At 38.1% G+C, this 21,592-nt stretch overlaps 1 protein-coding gene across 2 annotated transcripts in view; it reads right to left on the bottom strand.

The window, feature by feature from the left end:
- LOC119796343 (CD48 antigen-like) overlaps window positions 1-21,592 on the bottom strand; it is a 68,555-nt gene that overhangs the window by 19,255 nt on the left and 27,708 nt on the right. Inside the window, exons 3-5 of one of the 2 annotated variants that reach the window (XM_038304848.1) lie at window positions 5,723-6,004; window positions 5,520-5,630; window positions 2,434-2,504 (exon numbers count right to left, since the gene is read on the bottom strand). In XM_038304848.1, the coding sequence (XP_038160776.1) occupies window positions 2,434-2,504; window positions 5,520-5,630; window positions 5,723-6,004 (464 nt within the window). Of the gene's footprint in view, window positions 1-2,433; window positions 2,505-5,515; window positions 5,631-5,722; window positions 6,005-21,592 lie in introns of those variants that run through there. The other variant, XM_038304849.1, reaches the window with a different exon arrangement.

Below are 21,592 nucleotides of genomic sequence, written 5' to 3' on the forward strand. Positions count from 1 at the left end.
TAAGTCATATAAATACTGTAATTAAATTAAAGACTATAACACAATAGTGGATTTAATATCAAATTTTAAAAGGTATATTTTGATTTGAACTTTCTCCCTCTAGTTACACACTTTGGTCAATTTAAGATTAATTAATGCAATTGAATATTGTTTATTTGAAAGCATTAGAAGTGCAGTTTCTTGTCTCTCCTTGTATTGTTTAAGTGGTTGAGGTTGATTTGGGATTTAGAAAGTAATTAATAAGTAAGTAAAACAAATTAGTAATTAGACCAATACTTTCTAGAGACAGTAATTAATACATTAATCTAATTAGACTTGTTGAAGATAAAATTTGTAGTTAGTAATTAAGAACTATTTTAGAGTAACTTACCCAACTGTTATAATATCAGAGGTGAAACTGGAAGAACAGTATTTTATTAAACCTAATTTAGTTTTCATGGATAGGTGCAATCCTGCAGGCATCAAAAGAACATGGCAGCAGCTGAAAATGAAATATAAAAACATACTTCAAGCAGGTAAGCCTTGAGCACATCATGGGAGTAGAGTAGCTACCTGGCTTTACAAACAGGATCATCCATAAAAGGACATGCCATTTCATTCCCTTTGATGCGCTCTACGTGACTGAAATGTGTGCAATGAATATGTCCCCAAAGAATCAATGAGGTGTTTAAACACCACTTCCTCTTTAAAAAAGGGGAGGAGACCAAAATAAACTCTGGATTTTCTGAAGAAAACCTGCTCCCGACCAGGTTAGGTTCACAGAGTAAATTGCCATGGTAACCGACTCTGAGTATAAGTTACCTGTCTTTCAGAAACGGGCTTGACTTACTCTGCTTTCTCAGGTTTAACTTACCTCCCTTTCTGAAACAGAAAACCCAGAGTTTCCCTCATTTCAGGGTTAACAAACTCAGAGTTTTCACTTAACCTCCTTTCTGAAACAGGCCCCAGATCTAAGTTTTGTTGTTAGTAAATTATCTCAGTACTTGTCTGAACCTAAAAAACAACACTGGGTGGCAGCTAAACATGTTTTGAGGTATTTGAAATGCACTATGGATCAAGAGTTGTGTTTTAGAAAGCAAGATGTGGATTTAAAGCTTGTGGCCTATAGTGATGCTGACTGGGCAGCTGACCAGAATGACAGGCGCAGTGTTACTGGTTACTGCTTTAGTTTGTCTGAGACTGGGCCTGTTTCATGGAAATCTAAGAAACAACCCACAGTTGCTTTATCAACATGTGAAGCCGAATACATGGCTCTATCTGCTACAACTCAGGACAGCATGTACCTTGTAAATCTATTGAAAGGAATGGACACTTTGAACTTTACACCTGTGAATGTTTTTGAGGACAACCAGGGTGCTATTGCCCTATCCAAAACTCGTCAGAGATGTAAGCACATTGACATAAGGTACCATTTTGTCCGCTCTGTTGTTTCTGATGGAAAGATTGTTCTTCATTATTGTCCCACGGATGATATGGTGGCCGATGTTTTTACTAAACCTGTAGCAAAAGTCAGGATGGACAAATTTAGATGTTTTCTATTTTGCATGTGAACAATGGACTGTACTTTTGTAAAATGAAGTTGAATGTACACTTTATGTAATATTTGTCTCAATTAGGGAACAAATGGGGGTGTTGACATCTGTGTCCCTAATTGATGCTGGTATCCACTTTTGGATGTGGCTGTGGCTTCACACCAGTGTGCAATCATCAAAAAATGGCAGCAGCTCATTCACAGAAATAATCACATGCAGGCCAAATGAAATTTCATGTCTCCGTGTCGTTATCTCGCCTTTGCCTTAAACTGGCTGATCAGCTGCACCAACACCATCTACTACCACCATCTGTCCCTGAGGCTCTACCTGCTTCCCTTTTATTCCTCTGATCGCGGAAAACGCAAACACACCTTTAGCACCTGCTTCTATGTCTCTTTATTCAGCACTGAAGCATTAACCCTGGGGGACAGTGGACTCTGAGGAGTCAGGTTACCATGACCTCTGAATAAACCTGCTGTTCTCCCAGCACTGGCATTTCTCTGTGTTCTATGTGAAAAACTACAATCAATTAACTAACAAACACAAGCCTTTGTGAGCCTTTAACTCAGTGGAACAAATTAACCCATCAGTTTCCACGTCTACAGAGTGACTTGAGTCAAACTGGTTCATCTAATAAAAACTAAACTGCAGCTCTGAACCATAAACTTATTAATGAGATTTTAAAACAATTTTTGAACTTTTTAATTCCATGTTTTACATTTAGAACAATCAGTAAACGTTCTGTTCAACAGAACAGAAAAACCATACTTGCATAGTGATCTCTGATACCACTGGTATATAGAAAGAGACATTTACAGTGTGAGGAGAAAACATCACTGTTTCTTATACTGTATCCTGGTAACACCAACACCTTCACCTGAGGGGATTTCTGTTCACCTACCTGTAACTCAGTCTGTCTTTTATCCTTGATAAGAATTGGCGTATATAGGACTTCCGGTTCTTTTGCGGGATCTGGGGAAATAGTAAAGAAAAAACAAAATGAGCTGACGGAAAACAAACTAACTAAACTATAATGTTTTCTAAAGAAAGTAATATCTAATGAAGAAAGAAGGAGCTAAGCAGCAAACCTTGTGGAACATCAGAGACCAGATGGAGTAAAAATACAGAATTAAATGTGAGTCTGATAATAAGAGCTAATCAATTGGTACAATTATTTTCTCTCCAAAGAGCTTAAGATTACACTTAAAGTGACTGAAGGATAAAATGGAAAAACTGCTGCACACAACACATAATATGATTGACCCTCTGCTCTCTGTTAAAATGACTTAAATTGAGAGAAATATATTTTATTATATAACTTCAGAATTAGTTTTAGCAATATTATATTTATGTAGTTTTATTGTTGAAAGTTCATTAAAAAAAAATTATAACCGAGTAATTAAAAACATTTCAAACTTGGTGTAATAATAGCTCTTCTGAGTAACAATATTTTTCTGCTAATCAAAGTTCATCTTATATACTTTAATGTACAGAAAACAAAGGGAAACCTTAAAGGAGCAGATTCTGTCTACAATCAACACACCTCCAACAATCAGTTAAAAATGTCGCAATGGAAAAATGATAAAGGTAGTTTTGGACGGAAATCTCCAAATTATCTCCATTCCAACTTTGAACTAAGTAACATCAAGAAATTAATAGGAAATTCATTTTTAGATTTAGATAAATTCATTAATCCAACCAGGGGCAATTTGTTGCTTTTAAAGTTTAACAGCTAACATCTAATGGATTCACTAATGCAGGAGGAGCAGTATGCTTCCCATTTATTGAACCAGTCTCTAATCGTCACAAATGTTCAAAACCAACATTTCTCTGTTATTTCCTTTAAGATTTAAAACAAGAAACCAGCTGCTCTGTTATTTCCTGTTTCTGCAGCTTTGATTACCATTTAAATGTGGAATTTAAATGGTAAATGGAATTCATTTTTGCAGGACGGAGCAGCATTCATTTAATGTGTGGAGTAAGAAGCAGCTTTGATTAAATATAACCAACATGTTCTGTAGTTGAAGAAAATGGTGATTATAAATGAAGTTGCTTTCAGTCTTATTTCCTCAATCTGAAAATAAAAACAACCCTCAGAGGTGGAAAACCTGCAGAGATCCCTGACTGTAAGGTGAGCTTCTGCCTTCTAGTGCAGACAGGCTTCAATAGACAGGCCTTTTTATTATATGGGCCCCTCAGCATCAGGATGAAAGGAGACATTTTGTGCTGATCTCTGCAGGAAGAGATGCTGTGAAACACCAGGTAGAACATGATAGAACACAGGGACGCCGCCAGGAACTTGGGGCCCAAAGAAAGATATTGATATTGTGCCCCCCCCCCAAAAAAAAATGTAAAGCTTGAAATATGTTTAAAGATGCACCAAAGACTATCAGTTACTTTTTTACATGAATAATTATCTTCTCAAAATAATTAAGGCTTAATTAAAACAAAACACTTAGCTGTATCTATGTACACATCAAAAGAAAATAGGTTTTAGATTTTGAAAATAGGTTTTAGATTTTGAAAATACATTCCTATTAGGTTTCACTTTAACTTTATTAAAGCATAGATTATTTTGAGAACTGATTTTTCATCCATTTTTACATGTAATGACAATAAAACATGTATTTGCAGTTTGCTGTGTTGGCTGCTTCAGGCTGTTCATAAGAAAAGATTCATTGCTAATGGTACCAATAATGGCTGTAATTCAGTTAAATATAAAAATCTAACTGAACTATTTTAATGTTGACAGTGATTTTAATTCAGGCTGCTGGAGGCGACTCAATGTTTGCATTTTACTGTCGAGGATCCAGAACAAACTACTGCAGGATTTTTTTATGTAGCAAAAATAATTTTTACACTGTTATAAACATAAAAATGGCCTAATAAAAATGTTGCTCACCTTCTTCTCAGGTAGGGGGGGTCAGGGGAAGAAACATTTTAATGATGATGAAGGGACAAAGACAATTATTTAATGTAAATATCCTGCTAAACATCTTCCAGCGTTTAGCTGATATTAACCTCCTGATGACTATGGCGTTTTCCTGTTTCCTGGTCTGGTTTGTAAAGGTAAATTCTCAGCTCTGTGGATTTTCTGGCTCAGTTGTTTGGCCTCTGTCCTATTAACAGACACATGATAGAATCATTACAAAGGCTGGATTAATCCTGGTTTAACTTTTCTTGAGAAAAGTTTTTTTTAAATCCTTGCAATCTTTTTTTATTAAAGAAGTCCAGCAGTACTCGACCAGCCGGCATCATCAATGTGATTCTGCTCCAACCTTGAGGAGGATTAACTAAGAAGTTGTATCCAGCAGATATCTAGCTTATTTTATTCAACAGGTTAATGATCTTCAGGTAATTTTAACAATATTTTTTTCTTCCATCTCTCCTATTTCTCCTTTCTTTGTATTTTTTTTTTTCAAACAGACTTTGATTGTTTGGGGCGCTGCATTTTCGCCAGGGACCAAATTTTACAAACCGCTGCTTCTTTTTACTTTGTTTAATTTGTTTTACTCGTTGGAGGGGGGGGGGGGATGTATAGATAGATATATAGATATATATATCTAGCTTTGTTTGAGTGTTTACTGCTGAAAAATCACAGATATCAAAAATATAATTTTCTTTTTATATATGAAAAATATGGCAGGACATTTTTTGGGGCCCCCTGTCACTGAAGGGCCCTTAGAACAGGCTGTAGAGTCATAACTCTGCTGTATTTAAGGTACAGGACTAACCGAGATATTAGCATCAGGATCAATCATTATTATTATCATTATTCAGCAGATCTTCCTAAATAAAATCCCTCACTATTAACAACATTATAATTACATCAAAATGAAATGTTTTTACATGTTGATGCAAAATAAAATATTTCTGATGCAAAAGAATTAGTCCTGCAGAATATTTCACTAACTCAGATTTATGAAAATATAACTATTAGATCATTAAATCAATCTCAGAGAAAGAATAAAACTACCAAACACCTGCCTTGTGTTTGTCTGTCAGATGTCTTTTTGCCCAGATATCTCTGCTTCATCATAAAGGTTATGAAAGCAATAATGATGACAAACCCGACTGAGACCAGAGGTGTGATCCAATCTGTTAGAACAAAACACAATAAACAGTAAAATGTAAGAGAAGGCATAACAAAGAAACATGGATCCATTTTAAAAGTCTGTAATTCATCTTACATATTCTTTTATCACCACTCTCTGTCTTGATGAACCAACAGGAAGTCGTCACATTAACATGTAGAGTCTTGTTTTCTGCAGGGTTGGCTGCTACACATCTGTATGATGAGTCTCTGTCCTGCCTGTAGACAGTGATGGGTAAAGAGACAGCAGAACTGCTCTGGTTCTGGATTTCCTCATCTTTGTACCACATCAGAGACGTTGGTTTGTCCACAGAACAGATCAACCAGCAGCTGTCAGAGCTCACAGTCCGTGTTTCTACTGCAGGAGTCGGAGCAGCATCTGCAGAGATTCAAACAAACTCAGTTAGCTTTTTCAGTGGAAATGAATGGAGATCAAATTATCAGATGTTTTTATCTCTACTGGCCTCATAGTGAGGCTTCCATCACAGTTTTAGCATCACTCTGTTTAATTCCTGTTTTCAGTTTATATTGATTAACCATAAAGCTGTGGATGGGTTGGTTCATGTTTATCTAGAGCAGAGGTTGGCAACCAGTGGCTCCAGAGCCACATGCAGTTCTTTAGCGCCCCCTTGTGGCTCCCTGGTGCTTTATCAAAAATGTATGAAGACAGAAAAAGAGGAATTTGTTTGTGTTAATATGGTGTTCAGGAGGCCAAACAAACATTCATTATGTGTTCCAATGCTGTAAAAATGTGTACAGTAAATACATTTAAACAATAAATGTTAACATTTCTGTCAAGGAAGATTTGCATCATAGCCTGATAACTAAGGTGTGACCTCTGCTGCAGTTCCAGGTAGGTAGCTGTTGTAAAGAAAGTGGTGGGTGTGTCTCAGGCCATGGATCCCAAAGGGAAAAAAGGAAGATAGCTGATGAGAACAGATGATTCAAAGAAGGATGGACTGAACTATTTGCTTTCATTCAATGTGGAAGGATTGCATGCATGTTTGCTTCGTAATGAGAAGTTGTTCAAAACATAAAAAGAGTAATTTGGAAAGACATTTCCAGGGAAGGAAAGCTAAATATGCAGCCGATAACCAAGGTGGGAGTGAGAGAAAAAGGAGAGCAAAGATGAATTTAAGAAGTGGATTGCATCTCCAAACTCCACTACTGCTGCTAGTTTAGTTGCAAGCATAGAAAACTGATAATAGATCGAACAGATAGCTCTGATGCAGGGATAGGAACTTCCTCACAAATCTTTCCCAAAACCGTTAAATAAAAATAACACCAAATATCTGATTTCTTTATTGTATTCTATAATTTCACAAATCCAGAAAAAAACACATCAATATTATAATGGAATTAAAACTCAAAACACTGAATATTGTACAGCAGAGTCACATGATGTGACATTTTCTCAAGGATTAAAATTTAATCGTGTATGTGTATTATATATATAAGCCCACATAGTCATTTCTTAACTGGTAACCTGTATGTAGGTTTTTGAGCCAAAAGATTTTGACAAAAACAGGAAACATCTTTTTCCTCTTTAAGTATCAGACCCAACTTTGGTCTTTACTTGTGTCATTAACAATAATTGTGGGAATGATGGAATACATGAACTTAGGAAAATCAGAGGCAAACAGACACACATATATTTCACAAACACTCACACATCATGATTCAGGAAGGTATAAATATACTGTGATGGGTGCACCATATTCGGGGGCAAAACTGAGATGTCTGATGATGTAGCGCTGAACTTATGAAGTGTTTAAGAATGCTGTAAGCAAGGGCGTAGGAATATGTTTACTATTGGGGGGGACACATGTCGGAAATCTGAGATTCGTATTCAACAGAAACATATCTTAAGTATGCTACTTAAAAAAAGGCTATTTAATCTTTTACTTTATTCCTTTATAAATGTGTCTTGCAAAAATAATGCATTTAAAATTTACATAATGCATTTGTTCATAAGATGTGAGCATATCACCAAACAAAATGACTGGAGTCTTTTATTAAGCAAAGGGAGATGTCTTTCAAGGGCTTCAACCCTTAGCATATTTAGTGTCCGCATACGCACTAGAAAATCAAATATTTCAGTTTGATTAAAAACAATTCACTAAGCCACACATGTGCAAAGTTTGATATGTTTTATTTTGTCAAACTTGCTATAATGGTCAAAAATGAATTTATATAGGTTGACTGACAGAGGGAGCTGACAGTGTGGTGAAGAATTATGGACAGGGTGCTTTGAAGCATCTGGTTCAAAAACGCATTATCAACCTTTGGTAGAAATCCATCCATCCTTCCATTTTCTGTACACCCTGTCCCTTAGTGGGGTCGGGAGGTGCTGGTGCGGGGTACACCCTAGACAGGTCGCCAGTCTGTCAAGACCTTTGGTAGAAATGGCACCTTTAATTCCAGTTTGCAGTACAGAACAGAGAAAACTACAGAGTTTTCAATGTTGTGTTAATCTGTTTATCGTCTAAAAAGAGGAGCCAGCAGTTTATTTGAGGAAATAAAGGTGCAGAAGTTAATTAGTTGGTTAATTAGTGGTTGTGCAGTGGACTGCTGCACAACCAATGCGACCGCCGCTGCTAAGAATTAAAATTAATTCTCCCTGTGGTTTTAACTAACGATCAGGAGCGCGGCAGGTATAACATCTGTCAATTTCGGCGAATCAAAACCACGCAAAAAAGAAAAAAATCCTCTTTAAAAGCACGCCCAGATCGGGCTAATTTCAACACAAGTTGTGTAAGGTGACTGTTACTCACACTGACGTTTCTCTTTTTTAAAAATCTGAGTAAGTCCTACTGCTGTTTCAGCCTTTTAGTTGGTGGTGGCATTGTACTGAAATGAGATATATAAAAAAAAAAAAACATTTTGGCTATTTCTCAGAATTCTGACTTTTTTTCTCAGAATTTTGGATCTTAATGTAGATGGTCACCATGAAGGAAGAGATGTGGAGCACTCAGCTTCACTGACAAAGATGTGAGTTGTTTGAGGTGGCCAGTGACACATTGGTGGAAAATGACGGAATTAGGCAACTTTTTACGTGCCCGTGGGGTCCCCTCATTAATGGAGGAGCAGAAGAGAGCTAGTCTCTAAAACAGACATGGCTATGGCTGGATGCTAACATGTTTGTTTTTAAACATACTTTTGTTATATTACATTTGTGTTGTGTTTTCCAAATAGTGTAGAAAATGAATGGTGGGTTTATAATGTTTACCTTTTATGAGCAGGACAGGAAGCAGAGAAGTGTAGCATTACCTCCAACTAGTTAAACTCATAATTATGAAGTTATTCAACAAATTCCTCAAGTAAAAAAGTGCAACTTTTATTTTTTATTTCTTTTTGTTGTTGTTTTTTTACCAGATTTGTTGATTAATTTCAAAATTATGTATTCCTTCCAAATTTCCAAATCTGAAGAATTTTTTAAACCAATATCTACATTATTTAACATTTAGTTTATGTTTTAGCAGTACTTCCTGTTATATTTCTTTATACGTATATTTTACATTTTCTTGCACAGCAAGCTCAGCAGATTTGAAATTGTGTGCTTGTGTAAACACTAGTCAATCTTTACTCTAAACATATATTCTGGTTATTTTTTAGTTAGACCTACTTGTTTTTATGTATCTGTATAAGTACCCCCCGAAAAAAAATAAAAACTGTAAATTGATTAGAAAAATTAATCTGTCAGATTTCTGAGAAAAAAGTCAGAATTATGAGATTAAAGTCAGAATTCTGAGAAAAAAGTCAGAAGAAAAAAGTCAGAATTCTGAGATTAAAGTCAGAATTCTGAGAAAAAAGTCAGAAGAAAAAAGTCAGTATTCTGACTTTTTTCCCCATGTTAAACAAAAAAAAAAATGTAAAATCAGTTAACTTTTTTTTTCCAGTGGCCCTAATCCTCTTCCCTACAAGACTAAGATGACTAAACCAAAAAGATTCAGTTTCTATATATGAAAGTGAACTGACAACAAAGACGTTTTAAATGGGCAATATTCATAGCAGCATCCCGACAGACTATTTTACCTCTTTCACAAGTTTCTGATTTCTGTGTCGCCGTTTCCCTCCCTGCTGACTGAGTGCTCAAACACTCAGCAGTTCAGAGAGGGGAGGGGGAGTACAGTGACGTAACGCTATGCTGCGCCTTCAAAATAAAAGCACGCTAGATAAAAAAATGTCAAAATCTAATATTTTGCGGTACAATTTTTGGGGGGGACATATCCACCTGGCTTTTATCGTCCCCCCCGCTTCCTACGCCGCTGCCCATTGACTCTCGTTAAAACTTGTACATGTGCAGTAGCGCCTTTGCAAAGAGAAAGGATAGGAGATCTCATGGCACGGCTCTCCTGCTCCCACAGCTGATAGGAAGTGTATTTGCTCACCACTTCCCGCCACAGTGCTGACGTCACAGTCGTACTTATAAATTGTGGCTGATTGACAGGAATATGAAAGATTCTGCAGATATATTTTTTATACATACATTGTTTAGACTTACTTATATCTTTCTACCCCGTGAATAGAATAGCAGCTTTAATTTAGCCCTAGAAGGACTATTTAAATCGTCCTAACCCCAGCGCAGACAACAACTACCTCATGCCATCTCTCCCCTGCTCTGGCACTCTCATTCCTGGTTTCCTACGATGTACCGCTGTCCTCTTCATGGCCAGCTGCAGCTCCTCTCCTCTGCCTTTAGCTCTTTGCCTACCCAGCAGACTTATCTGCAGTTGGCCTCTGTAGCTTAGCCTCGTGAGACCATCCTGATCTCGCGAGCTTTCAAGGTTTCACTCGCTAATCAGTCTGGCTACTTTCCGTTGAAGAAAATTTGGAGCCGTTCACCAAACGAACGTCCAATCAGCGTTGCATTTGAAGCGGGTTGAGGTGTGACGCAACGAGAAGCGCGACAGTTCAGTCTAAAGAACATGGCGGCTTCAGCCGATGAAATTAGCGTTAGCGAGCAAGTTTTATCGGAATTACAGAGTATTTCTTCACTGAAAGAAGAGCAAAACACTGCTCTGGAGGCTTTTCTCAGAGGAAAAGATGTTTTTGCTCTTCTCCTGACTGGTTTTGGCAAGAGTTTGATCTATCAATTGGCTCCTCTTCGTCGTCACTCTGTTACGTCATATGCTTCGTTGATCTGATTGGTTTATTTGGCCCGTCTATCACCAACATAGGCCAATCAGCTAACCAGTATTTTCACCTCTTCCCAAAATTACTTCAACGGAAGGTTTCCAGATGGATATGCGGAGCAAATCCATCTGGCGGAGTCAGGTTATCTGTAGCTACCCTGCGTCAATCGTAGCTCTTCCCCCACCTTCATTCCTTTTTTTCCCCAGCAGGTTTCTTTGATTGACTGCTGTTTTTCTCTACTCTCCTTGTGAAATAGCATCAGCATGCTGCTGCCTCTACTGCTGGGGTCCCTCAACCCAATTATTGAGAACTCTCAGCCGATGTTCTCACACCAATTTCCTGTGATCCTGTCAGAGCTCAGAAAGCTGTTTCACCTTTCATCCCTTGTACGGATGATTCCTCTCACTGTTTTGTGCACTTTAACACCTGATTCAACCTCAGGTCCTTGTCCTGACCAGTGATGGGAGTAACGGCGTTGAAAGTAACAGTGTTACTAACGCCGCTACCTTTTTTTAGTAACAAGTAATCAAAATGATTACTCTTACTGTAACTATAACGCAGTTACAATTGCAGACACGCCGTTACTGCACATTACTCTGGTCGCACAATTAACCTTTTTTCATGATAGGACTCGTGCGCGCGTCAAAGAGTCAACCATTTCTCTGGAAACGTGAGTCAGCAATCTATTTCTCCTCTCCAAGTTCGAGAGTCTAATTTCTCACTGAGCCTGAACTAGCCACAGTGTCTTCCCCTCACTTTCCAGCTCCGGTTGAGCAGTGTTCTGAGCTACACTGGATTCATCACAATCTTCTCAATAAATCTGTTAAACTTTCCCCTGGTCTCTCTGTATTGGTTTACTGCATGTGGTTCCGAGCTCTTGATAAAATCATGACACAGCAAGGACCTCTTGGTCAGTGCTTTTGTTTGCTTTTTTACTTAAATTCCCAATTGGTTATGGAGATTTCTTCATATCACAGAAAAGTCTAATCTCCACTATTACTGCATTCTTGCTTAGTTTTAGGGCTTTCTGCAAAATCAACAATACAAATCACATTGATGTCCAGTGCTGCTATGTGTTTATATAAGAGACTAAATGGAATCTGCCTGGTTTCCTTAGAAAACTGTCAACTGAACCGGATCTTCTCGCTGTTCTTTTTCCTGTTTGGTGCGATTGCAATAGTGGATCTTGACCTGGCCGGACCGGAGCGGAGCCTGAACATTTAGAGTATGTTTGACTCAAACCTGCTGCTGTGAAGCAGGATTCTCCACATTAACATAATGAAAAATAAATATGGATCCAGGCTTAAAATAAGCACCTTGATATGTGCTTGAGAATGGCTTTGTCCCCATTCATACCCAGGTTTAAAGTCTCGCAGGGCAGCCTAAAGCCTACTGCTCTCATGAAGCCAGAAAAAATAAATAAATAAATAAATAAAAAAACATTCAGTTCAGGTGTTTTAAAAACCATGTGAATCAGGATATTCTCTATATACCAAACTAAAAGATTGTTGTTCTCTACTTCAAAAAACACTTTAGATTTTAAAATGGAACAATTTTCTGTGTTTTTTATTTAAAAATTCAATGTATAACATGGATACATAATTACCTAATTTTATTTCAGTGTAAAATTCTGTTTAAAATAATAGATCGTTAAAAATCTTTACCAGTTAAAAAAATTAACAAAATGAGCAAGTCACAAAAGTGAAAGAAAGATTATGTAGTATTTCAAAATGTGAACTCCATGGTCTTCCCCCCTAGTGGAATACCAGATGGTACCACCCAACCTTTCAATCAGTCAATGAGGCACCAAAAATGTTGGCGGGTTGTCTGTCAGACGTATAAAATGCTGTAAACTTTTAGACAACCTAAGCTCAGTTTAGTTTCAGTTCAGTTTATTTATATAGCGTTATTCACAACACGTCATCTCAAGATAGTTCACCAGATCATACAGTCAGATTGATTCAAAGTTTTCTATCGAAGGAAAACCAGTTGATTGCATTAACTCATTGACTCGGATGCAATCCCTCACACTAAGCATGCTTGTAGCGACAGTGGAGAGGAAAAACTCCCTTTTAACAGGAAGAAACTTCGAGCAGAACCAGGCTCAGTGTGAGCGGCCATCTGCAGAGGCCGACTGGGGTTCAAGGAGACAGAAGCAGAGATACAAAAAGCAGCTGTTAAAGGCGGCCCCGTCCAGGAAACACACAGCCAGGCAGACGAACTCCGAGCCAGCTCCCATGTCAGAGGATGAAGAGAGCACATCCAGTTAGTCACAGTCAGAGAAACAAGACTACACTGGAAAACAGGCTAATCAAACATCTAGAAACAAAGGTGTTGATGGCAGCAGCACAGCCGATATTTCTCTCCAGGATGACGTCACAGCCAAACAGGAACAGACAAGGTGAAGCTACTATGAGAAAAAGCAGAGAGAGCAGAATGTTAGAGATTGAACTAACAGATTCTGCAGAGTGGGAGATTAGGGATAGAATGAAGCAGAATGATGAAAAAGGGGTCCCTATGTCCTCAGGAAGTCTAAGCCTATAGCAGCATAACTATAGAGATAGCTCAGGATAACCTGAGCCACCCTAACTATAAGCTTTATCAAAAAGGAAAGTTTTAAGCCTAGCCTTAAAAGTAGAGAGGGTGTCTGCCTCACAGACTAAAACTAGGGTGACCAAACGTCCGTATTTCCCAGGACATGTTCGTATTTCACGTCCTGTCCTGGGCGTCCCGGGTTTTTTTTAGAAAGTGAGGAAATGTCCTGTTTTTTAAAATTACCTTCATTGGACCATTACATTTACAGACGCTAGGGCACTGCGCACAATGCTGCGTGTGACATCACCCCTGAGCCGCGCCAGTGCGGGCAGCCCTGTTCTTAATCAGAATATAGATAGCGTGGCTGTCAGTACGCCAACAACATGCAAAGGCACAAATGTATGTTTACCAACGATTTACAAAAGAGTTTCCCCGCTTTCAGACCGGATCGAGACAAATGGGAGGCCTTGTGCACAGTGTGCAAAGCAGGCACATATGTCTCGGTGTCCAATGGAGGTGCAAGGAATCTGAAAAGCCACCTGGACTCCGAAAGTCAAGATATTCTATTGATATGTTTGTTCGTTTTTGGTACATTTTGAGTTATTTTTGCTACAAAAGAGGTATTTTTTGTTAATTAGCTCATTTGTTTATTTTTTCCAATAGCCTACAGAACAGACATTATTTCGTTCATTGCTGAGGCTGAGTATCATCTGTTTTTGGGAGTTGAGAGTTATTGTTAACTTTTATTGTTAAGTGAGGGATGTTTAGATGAGACATTATTTCTTTCATTGTGCTATTCATTCATTACAGGAATTGTTAAGCATTTTTAATAAATACATTTTGAATAAAATTATCATTTGTTATTGGAGTTATTGCTGTTGACTTTTACTGAAAAGCATTTTTAATAAATCAACTGTTAATATCATGTTATTGTAGGATTACCTAGGCCTATGCATGGGAACAGAGATCCCCCACCGCCGCCCCCCCCCGCTCCAAGGTGTCCTGGTTTTTCAAAATGAAAATATGGTCACCCTAACTAAAACTGGTAGTTGGTTCCACAGGAGAGGAGCCTGATATCTAAAAGATCTGCCTTTTAGAAATTCTAGGAACCACTAGCAAACCTGTAGATTGAGAACCAAGTGCCCCAGCGCCCCCTATGGGCCGGCCGCCACTGTGGTTATGCTTAAATTTTGTGACTCACATGTTTTGAAATTAGTTTGTGTTGGTATCAACTTATATCGGAATTGGAACTTCAGTGTTTGGAAAATCGGCATATCAAATATCAGCAAAAAAGGCTATTTCGTGCATCCCTACCAAAGACTCCACTCACCCTTCACACACATTATTCTCACTCCTGCCCTCTGGGAGGCGTTGCAGAGTCCTATGGCCTAGAACCACTAGACACCAGAACAGCTTCTTCCCCACAGCTATCATGCTCCTGAATGCCTCCTGAACCAACTATGAGGACTATACCCCCCCACCACCACCACCAAAAAAAGAAAAACAATAAAAAAAAACTCACACAACAACATATGGACTGTCCTTACTCACTAACACAGTGGACTGTGTCCCTCCCCCACAGACACAGACACAACAATCTATAGATCCAACACCGGAACACGCTCTCTCATCTACCCCTGTATATAATCTATAAATATTTTATCTGCTATTCTCTGTCATTATTTATCCTGTTGAACTGTTATTATGTATTATCTGGTGAACTGTAAAGTGCCTTGAGATGACATAGTGTGATTTGGCGCTATATAAATTAACTGAAATAGAATTAACTGAATTATTATAATCTCTCTAATATATATATAAACAATATCCAAACTTTCCTTTATATTCTGTATACAGCTTCCATATTTACTTATATTATAGCCTCTTACAATTACTCTCTGTTTATATATACCATTTACAGTCAATACATACAGAATCTCTGTGCACATGTAAATAAATGTTTATATACTGTATGGCTCTTCTGGTTAGATGCAAACTACATTTCATTGCTTTGTATTTGTGAAATTTTAATGACAATAAAGTTGAATTCTATTCTGTTTCAAAGTATTTTTTTTATTGAATTTTACTGAGCAAACAGAAATATTGGACCCAAACAGTTTGAAATGCATCTTTCAAAATGAAAGTAAACAGTAACATGGAATAGAACTCTGCTAAGCCACACCTTGATGACATCATCAGTAGAATGCTGATGATGTCATAGCACATGCCTGTGTCTAGTCAGTCCTCAGAACCTTGGTGGCATTCTAACCCCGCCTCTCTCCAGGTAAGTGTTCATTTTGTCCTCATCCAGGTGTTTGGTCTTAAACTGCAAGAAATTTTTAAAACATTTCCTCTGGGTTGCAGGGATTGACTGAAACGTAAAGACATGGATGCAATGAATGAATATCTTGAAAATAGTCAACATTACTTGAAGTTGAAAAAGAAAAAAACAGCTCATAAAATACTGATAAAAAAAAACAAGAGAACAATCAGGGAGGATGAGCTGGCGTTGCAGTCCTTGAAGTATAGAATGGATAAAACCAAGACAGAACTGCAAAAATGTATAGATTTAGCCACAAGGTATGATGAACTCAAACAGCAGCTTGTAGGTATGGAAAAAAAGTTAATAGATCTCGATGAAGTGGAATTTGACACAATTAATGCAACAACGCACCAGAGTTCGCTTAGGAAGGATATCATAAAGTTACAAAACCAGATACCAGGCTCACCAGAAACACTCACATGTGAAATTGTTAATCGTTTCAGCAAGGCTAAACAGGAGGTTAAAGAGTTGGAGGAAATTGAAAAAGATTTAAAGCAATACTTGGACCTTTGGACCTGTGGACAGTTTGCCTCTCATAAGTATGTGAAGGAAATCAACGTAGAAGAAAGATTAACTTCCCTCATTAATAAAATCAATGATGTGAAGGAGAAATTGAATCAGCTTGAGCTCTATTCAAAAAAATGTCAAGAAGAAACGAGTTCAAATGAGGTTGTAAATCTAAAAAATGACCCTCCTGCAGCAGAGGATCAAGGCTTGACAAAACAGACTAAAGACAGTTCAAATCAGGTGGAAAGTGGGGATGGAAAAGAGGGACATACGTTTATCCAAACACTTTACAAAGTAACCCCTTTTATTTTAGTGCCAGTATTTGTGGGGTTGGCAGTTAAATATCTGTATTAAACCCCTTTGTTGTGTTAGTGTGTGAATATATTCACACACTAATATTGATTCATTTAAAAAGCTACTGCATAGTTATTCATACTGCTGCATCACTTGAGTCCAGGGTTCAAAACTAACCAGGTTCATTTCTCTGTGATGATGGCAGCTATGACTGTGCATCTGTGCAGTGTATTCTCATTATGAGTTCGTATGAAATCATACGTGTGCACTGATCTGGTTTTTTGAGGAAAAACGTCCAAAACGTACGATTTCATATGAACTGATAATGAGAATATGCTGATCTGTGGGTTCTCTCCAGGTGCTCTGGCTAGCCCACAAAGTTTAAAAATCTCCATAATAGTGTCATTATTTTTATATATTGACATTTTGAGTAAATTTGTTGCTTTCCTGTTATTGCGTCGCCTTGTGAAGGTTTTATTTAACCCTACTTAGTTACCCCTCCCCCCCTCAAGGTTAACCTTTTCAGCCCTAGGGTATACTCACCCAAAAAAAAAAAAAAAACAATACTTTATAAAGCATTTCTCAATTTCTAAAATGTCTAATGTGTGAACCTTGGTATCCTCTGACCAAACCGTCCTGGAAAAAAAACAAATGCAGGTGAATAATTCTGGGCCGCAGAATTATATCCAGATGCATATTGCTCCGATTATCCATCTGGAAACCTTCCGTAGAAGTAATTTTGGGAAGGGGCGAAAATACTGGTTAGCTGATTGGCCTATGTTGGTGATAGACGGGCCAAATAAACCAATCAGATCAATGAAGCATATGACGTAACAGAGCGACGACGAAGAGGAGCCAATTGATAGATCAAACTCTTGCCGAAACCAGTCGGGAGAAGAGCAAAAACATCTTTTCCTCTGAGAAAAGCCTCCAGAGCAGTGTTTTGCTCTTCTTTCATTGAAGAAATACTCTGTAATTCCAATAGAACTTGCTCGATAGCCACGCTAACGCTAGTTTCATCAGCTGAAGCCGCCATGTTCTTTAGACTGGACTGTCGCGCTTCTCGTTGCGTCACACCTCAACCAGCCTCAAAGCCAACGCTGATTGGATGTTCGTTTGGTGAACTGCTCCAAATTTTCTTTAACGGAAAGTAGCCAGACTGATCTGCGAGTGAAACCTTGAAAGCTTGCGAGATCAGGATGGTCTCACGAGGCTAACAGATCGCCACAATGATTGACAATTAGGAGGACGACTTATTTAGATGATCCATCCAGAAAAAGAACATCTTCCACCATACCTTTAATTCTGCTAAATAAGAGCTCCAGATCTTTACATTTTAACCTCTTTATCATGTTGTAATGAAGAAAATTAAGACAATAAATTGTAAATAAAACTTTGCAGGCAAAGTGCAGCCTGTCTAGTGTTCACACAAAAAAGTTAAAAAGTAATATATGTTTAGACTGAAAGAAATCCAGGCTAGTTTAAAACACAGTAAACAAGTTTAAAATTGCAAAAACAACTTTTGGAAAGAATTACTGTCATTCTTGGATGACCTGAACTAGCTTTGGAAATGTACAACAGATTTATACAGTTAATGCGGTACAGGAATGTTAGGTACAGGAACAAAAGCTCCATAAAAATTATTTTAAAAAGTATAAAAGCTTCAGACATGTCCGATCTGATTTCCTCAAGAACATACTTGCACCAAACATAACTGAGTCTTTAGTTACAGTCATCCAAAAAACAAAAGCACTAAAATCGCTTCTGTTTGTTATTTCGAATCGTCCACAGGAGCCTTACTCTAAATTATATGATTAATTTTCAAATTTTGTACCAGTGGCCACTGGCAGCCCACCCAATGACCTTGATTAAGACATAAAAAACAAATGAAAATCAAATTATGAAATGTAAATGTTTAAAAATATATGTATATATATTTTTTAGATGTGCAATATTAATATATAATCCTTATTGAAGAGTAGATCTGTTTCATTTGTCGTCACATTGGTGAGGAATTTCCACCCTGGGGCGCAAATAAATCTTTCCCCATTGACTCTCGTTATAACTTGTACATGTGCAGTAGCGCCTTTGCAAAGAAAAAGGATAGATCTCATGGCACGGCTCTCCTGCTCCCACAGCTGATAGGAAGTGTATTTGCTCACCACTTCCCGCCCCAGTGCTGACGTCACAGTCATACTTATGAATTGTGGCTGATTGACAGGAATATGTAAGATTCTGCAGATTTTTTATACATACATTGTTTAGACTTACAGGTGCTGGTCATAAAATTAGAATATCATGAAAAAGTAGATTGATTTCAGTAATTCCATTTAAAAAGTGAAACTTGTATATTATATTCATACATTACATACAAACTCATATATTTCAGATGTTTATTTTGTTTAATTTTGATGATTACAAATGACAACAAATGAAAATCTCAAATTCATCATATCAGAAAATTAGAATATTACTGAAGACCAATAAAAACAAAGGATTTATAGAAATGTTGGCCAACTGAAAAGTATGAACATGAAAAGTATGAGCATGTACAGCACTCAGTATTTAGTTGGGCCTCCTTTGGCCTGTATTACTGCAGCAATGCGGCGTGGCATGGAGTCGATCAGTCTGTGGCACTGCTCAGGTGTTATGATAGCCCAGGTTGCTCTAATAGTGGCTTTTAGCTCTTCTGAATTGTTGGGTCTGGTGTATTGCATCTTCTTCTTCACAATACCCCATAGATTTTCTATGGGGTTAAGGTCAGGAGAGTTTGCTGGCCAATTAAGAACAGGGATACCATGGTCCTTCAACCAGGTACTGGTAGCTTTGGCACTGTGTGCAGGTGCCAAGTCCTGTTGGAAAATGAAATCTGCATCTCCAAAAAGTTGGTCAGCTGCAGGAAGCATGAAGTGCTCTAAAACTTCCTGGTATGTGGCTGCGTTGACCCTGGACCTCAGAAAACACAATGGACCAACACCAGCAGATGACATGGCACCCCAAACCATCACTGACTGTGGAAACTTTACACTGGACTTCAAGCAACGTGGATGAAGTGCCTCTCTTCTTTTCCTCCAGACTCTGGGACCTTGATTTCCAAAGGAAATGCAAAATTTACTTTCATCAGAGAACATGACTTTGGACCACTCACCAGCAGTCCAGTCCTGTTTCTCTTTAGCCCAGGCAAGACGCTTCTGACGCTGTCTGTGGTTCAAGAGTGGCTTGACACAAGGAATGCGACAGCAGAAACCCATGTCTTTCATACGTCTGTGTGTGGTGGTTCTTGAAGCACTCACTCCAGCTGCAGTCCACTCTTTGTGAATCTCCCCCACATTTTTGAATGGGTTTTGTTTCACATTCCTCTCCAGGGTGCGGTTATTTCTCTTGCTTGTACACTTTTTTCGACCACATCTTTTCCTTCCCTTCGCCTCTCTATTAATGTGCTTGGACACTGAGCTCTGTGAACAGCCAGCCTCTTTAGCGATGACCTTTTGTGTCTTGCCCTCCTTGTGCAAGGTGTCGATGGTCGTCTTTTGGACAACTGTCAAGTCAGCAGTCTTCCCCATGATTGTGTAGCCTATAGAACTAGACTGAAAGACCATTTAAAGGCTTTTGCAGGTGGTTTGAGTTAATTAGCTGATTAGAGTGTGGCACCAGGGGCCATCAATTTTGAACCTTTTCACAATATTCTAATTTTCTGATATGATGAATTTGAGATTTTCATTTGTTGTCATTTGTAATCATCAAAATTAAACAAAATAAACATCTGAAATATATGAGTTTGTATGTAATGTATGAATATAATATACAAGTTTCACTTTTTAAATGGAATTACTGAAATCAATCTACTTTTTCATGATATTCTAATTTTATGACCAGCACCTGTACTTATTTCTTTCTACACCGTGAATAGAATAGTGGGTGGCTTTTAAAAAAGCAGTTTTAATTTAGCCCTAGAAGGACTATTTAAATCGTCCTAACCCCAGCGCAGACACCAACTACCTCATGCCATCTCTCCCCTGCTCTGGCACTCTCATTCCTGGTTTCCTACGATGTACCGCTGTCCTCTTCATGGCCAGCTGCAGCTCCTCTCCTCTGCCTTTAGCTCTTTGCCTACCCAGCAGACTTATCTGCAGTTGGCCTCTGTAGCTTAGCCTCGTGAGACCATCCTGATCTCGCGAGCTTTCAAGGTTTCACTCGCTAATCAGTCTGGAGACTCTCCGTTGAAGAAAATTTGGAGCCGTTCACCAAACGAACGTCCAATCAGCGTTGGCTTTAGGCTGAAGCACCTTGATATGTGCTTGAGAATGGCTTTGTCCCCATTCATACCCAGGTTTAAAGTCTCACAGGGCAGCCTAAAGCCTACTGCTCTCATGAAGCCAAAACAAAAAATAAAATAAAAAAAACATTCAGTTCAGGTGTTTTAAAAACCATGTGAATCAGGAAATTCTCTATATACCAAACTAAAAGATTGTTGTTCTCTACTTCAAAAAACACTTTAGATTTTAAAATGGAACAATTTTCTATTTTTTTTTAATTAAAAATTCAATGTATAACATGGATACATAATTACCTCATTTTATTTCAGTGTAAAATTCTGTTTAAAATAATAGATCGTTAAAAATCTTTACCAGTTAAAAAAATTAACAAAATGAGCAAGTCACAAAAGTGAAAGAAAGATTATGCAGTATCTCAAAATGTGAACTCCATGGTCTTTCCCCCTAGTGGAATACCAGATGGTACCACCCAACCTATCAATCAGTCAATGAGGCACCAAAAATGTTGGCGGGTTGTCTGTCAGATGTTTAAAATGCTGTAAACTTTTAGACAAGCTAAGCTCAGTTTAGTTTCAGTTCAGTTTATTTATATAGCGTTATTCACAACACGTCATCTCAAGATAGTTCACCAGATCATACAGTCAGATTGATTCAAAGTTTTCTATCGAAGGAAAACCAGTTGATTGCATTAACTCATTGACTCGGATGCAATCCCTCACACTAAGCAGGCTTGTAGCGACAGTGGAGAGGAAAAACTCCCTTTTAACAGGAAGAAACTTCGAGCAGAACCAGGCTCAGTGTGAGCGGCCATCTGCCGAGGCCGACTGGGGTTCAAGGAGACAGAAGCAGAGATACAAAAAGCAGCTGTTAAAGGCGGCCCCGTCCAGGAAACACACAG

This window comes from Cyprinodon tularosa, unplaced genomic scaffold (genome assembly GCF_016077235.1).
Source record: "Cyprinodon tularosa strain WSP-4 unplaced genomic scaffold, ASM1607723v1 ctg544, whole genome shotgun sequence".
NCBI lineage: Eukaryota > Metazoa > Chordata > Actinopteri > Cyprinodontiformes > Cyprinodontidae > Cyprinodon > Cyprinodon tularosa.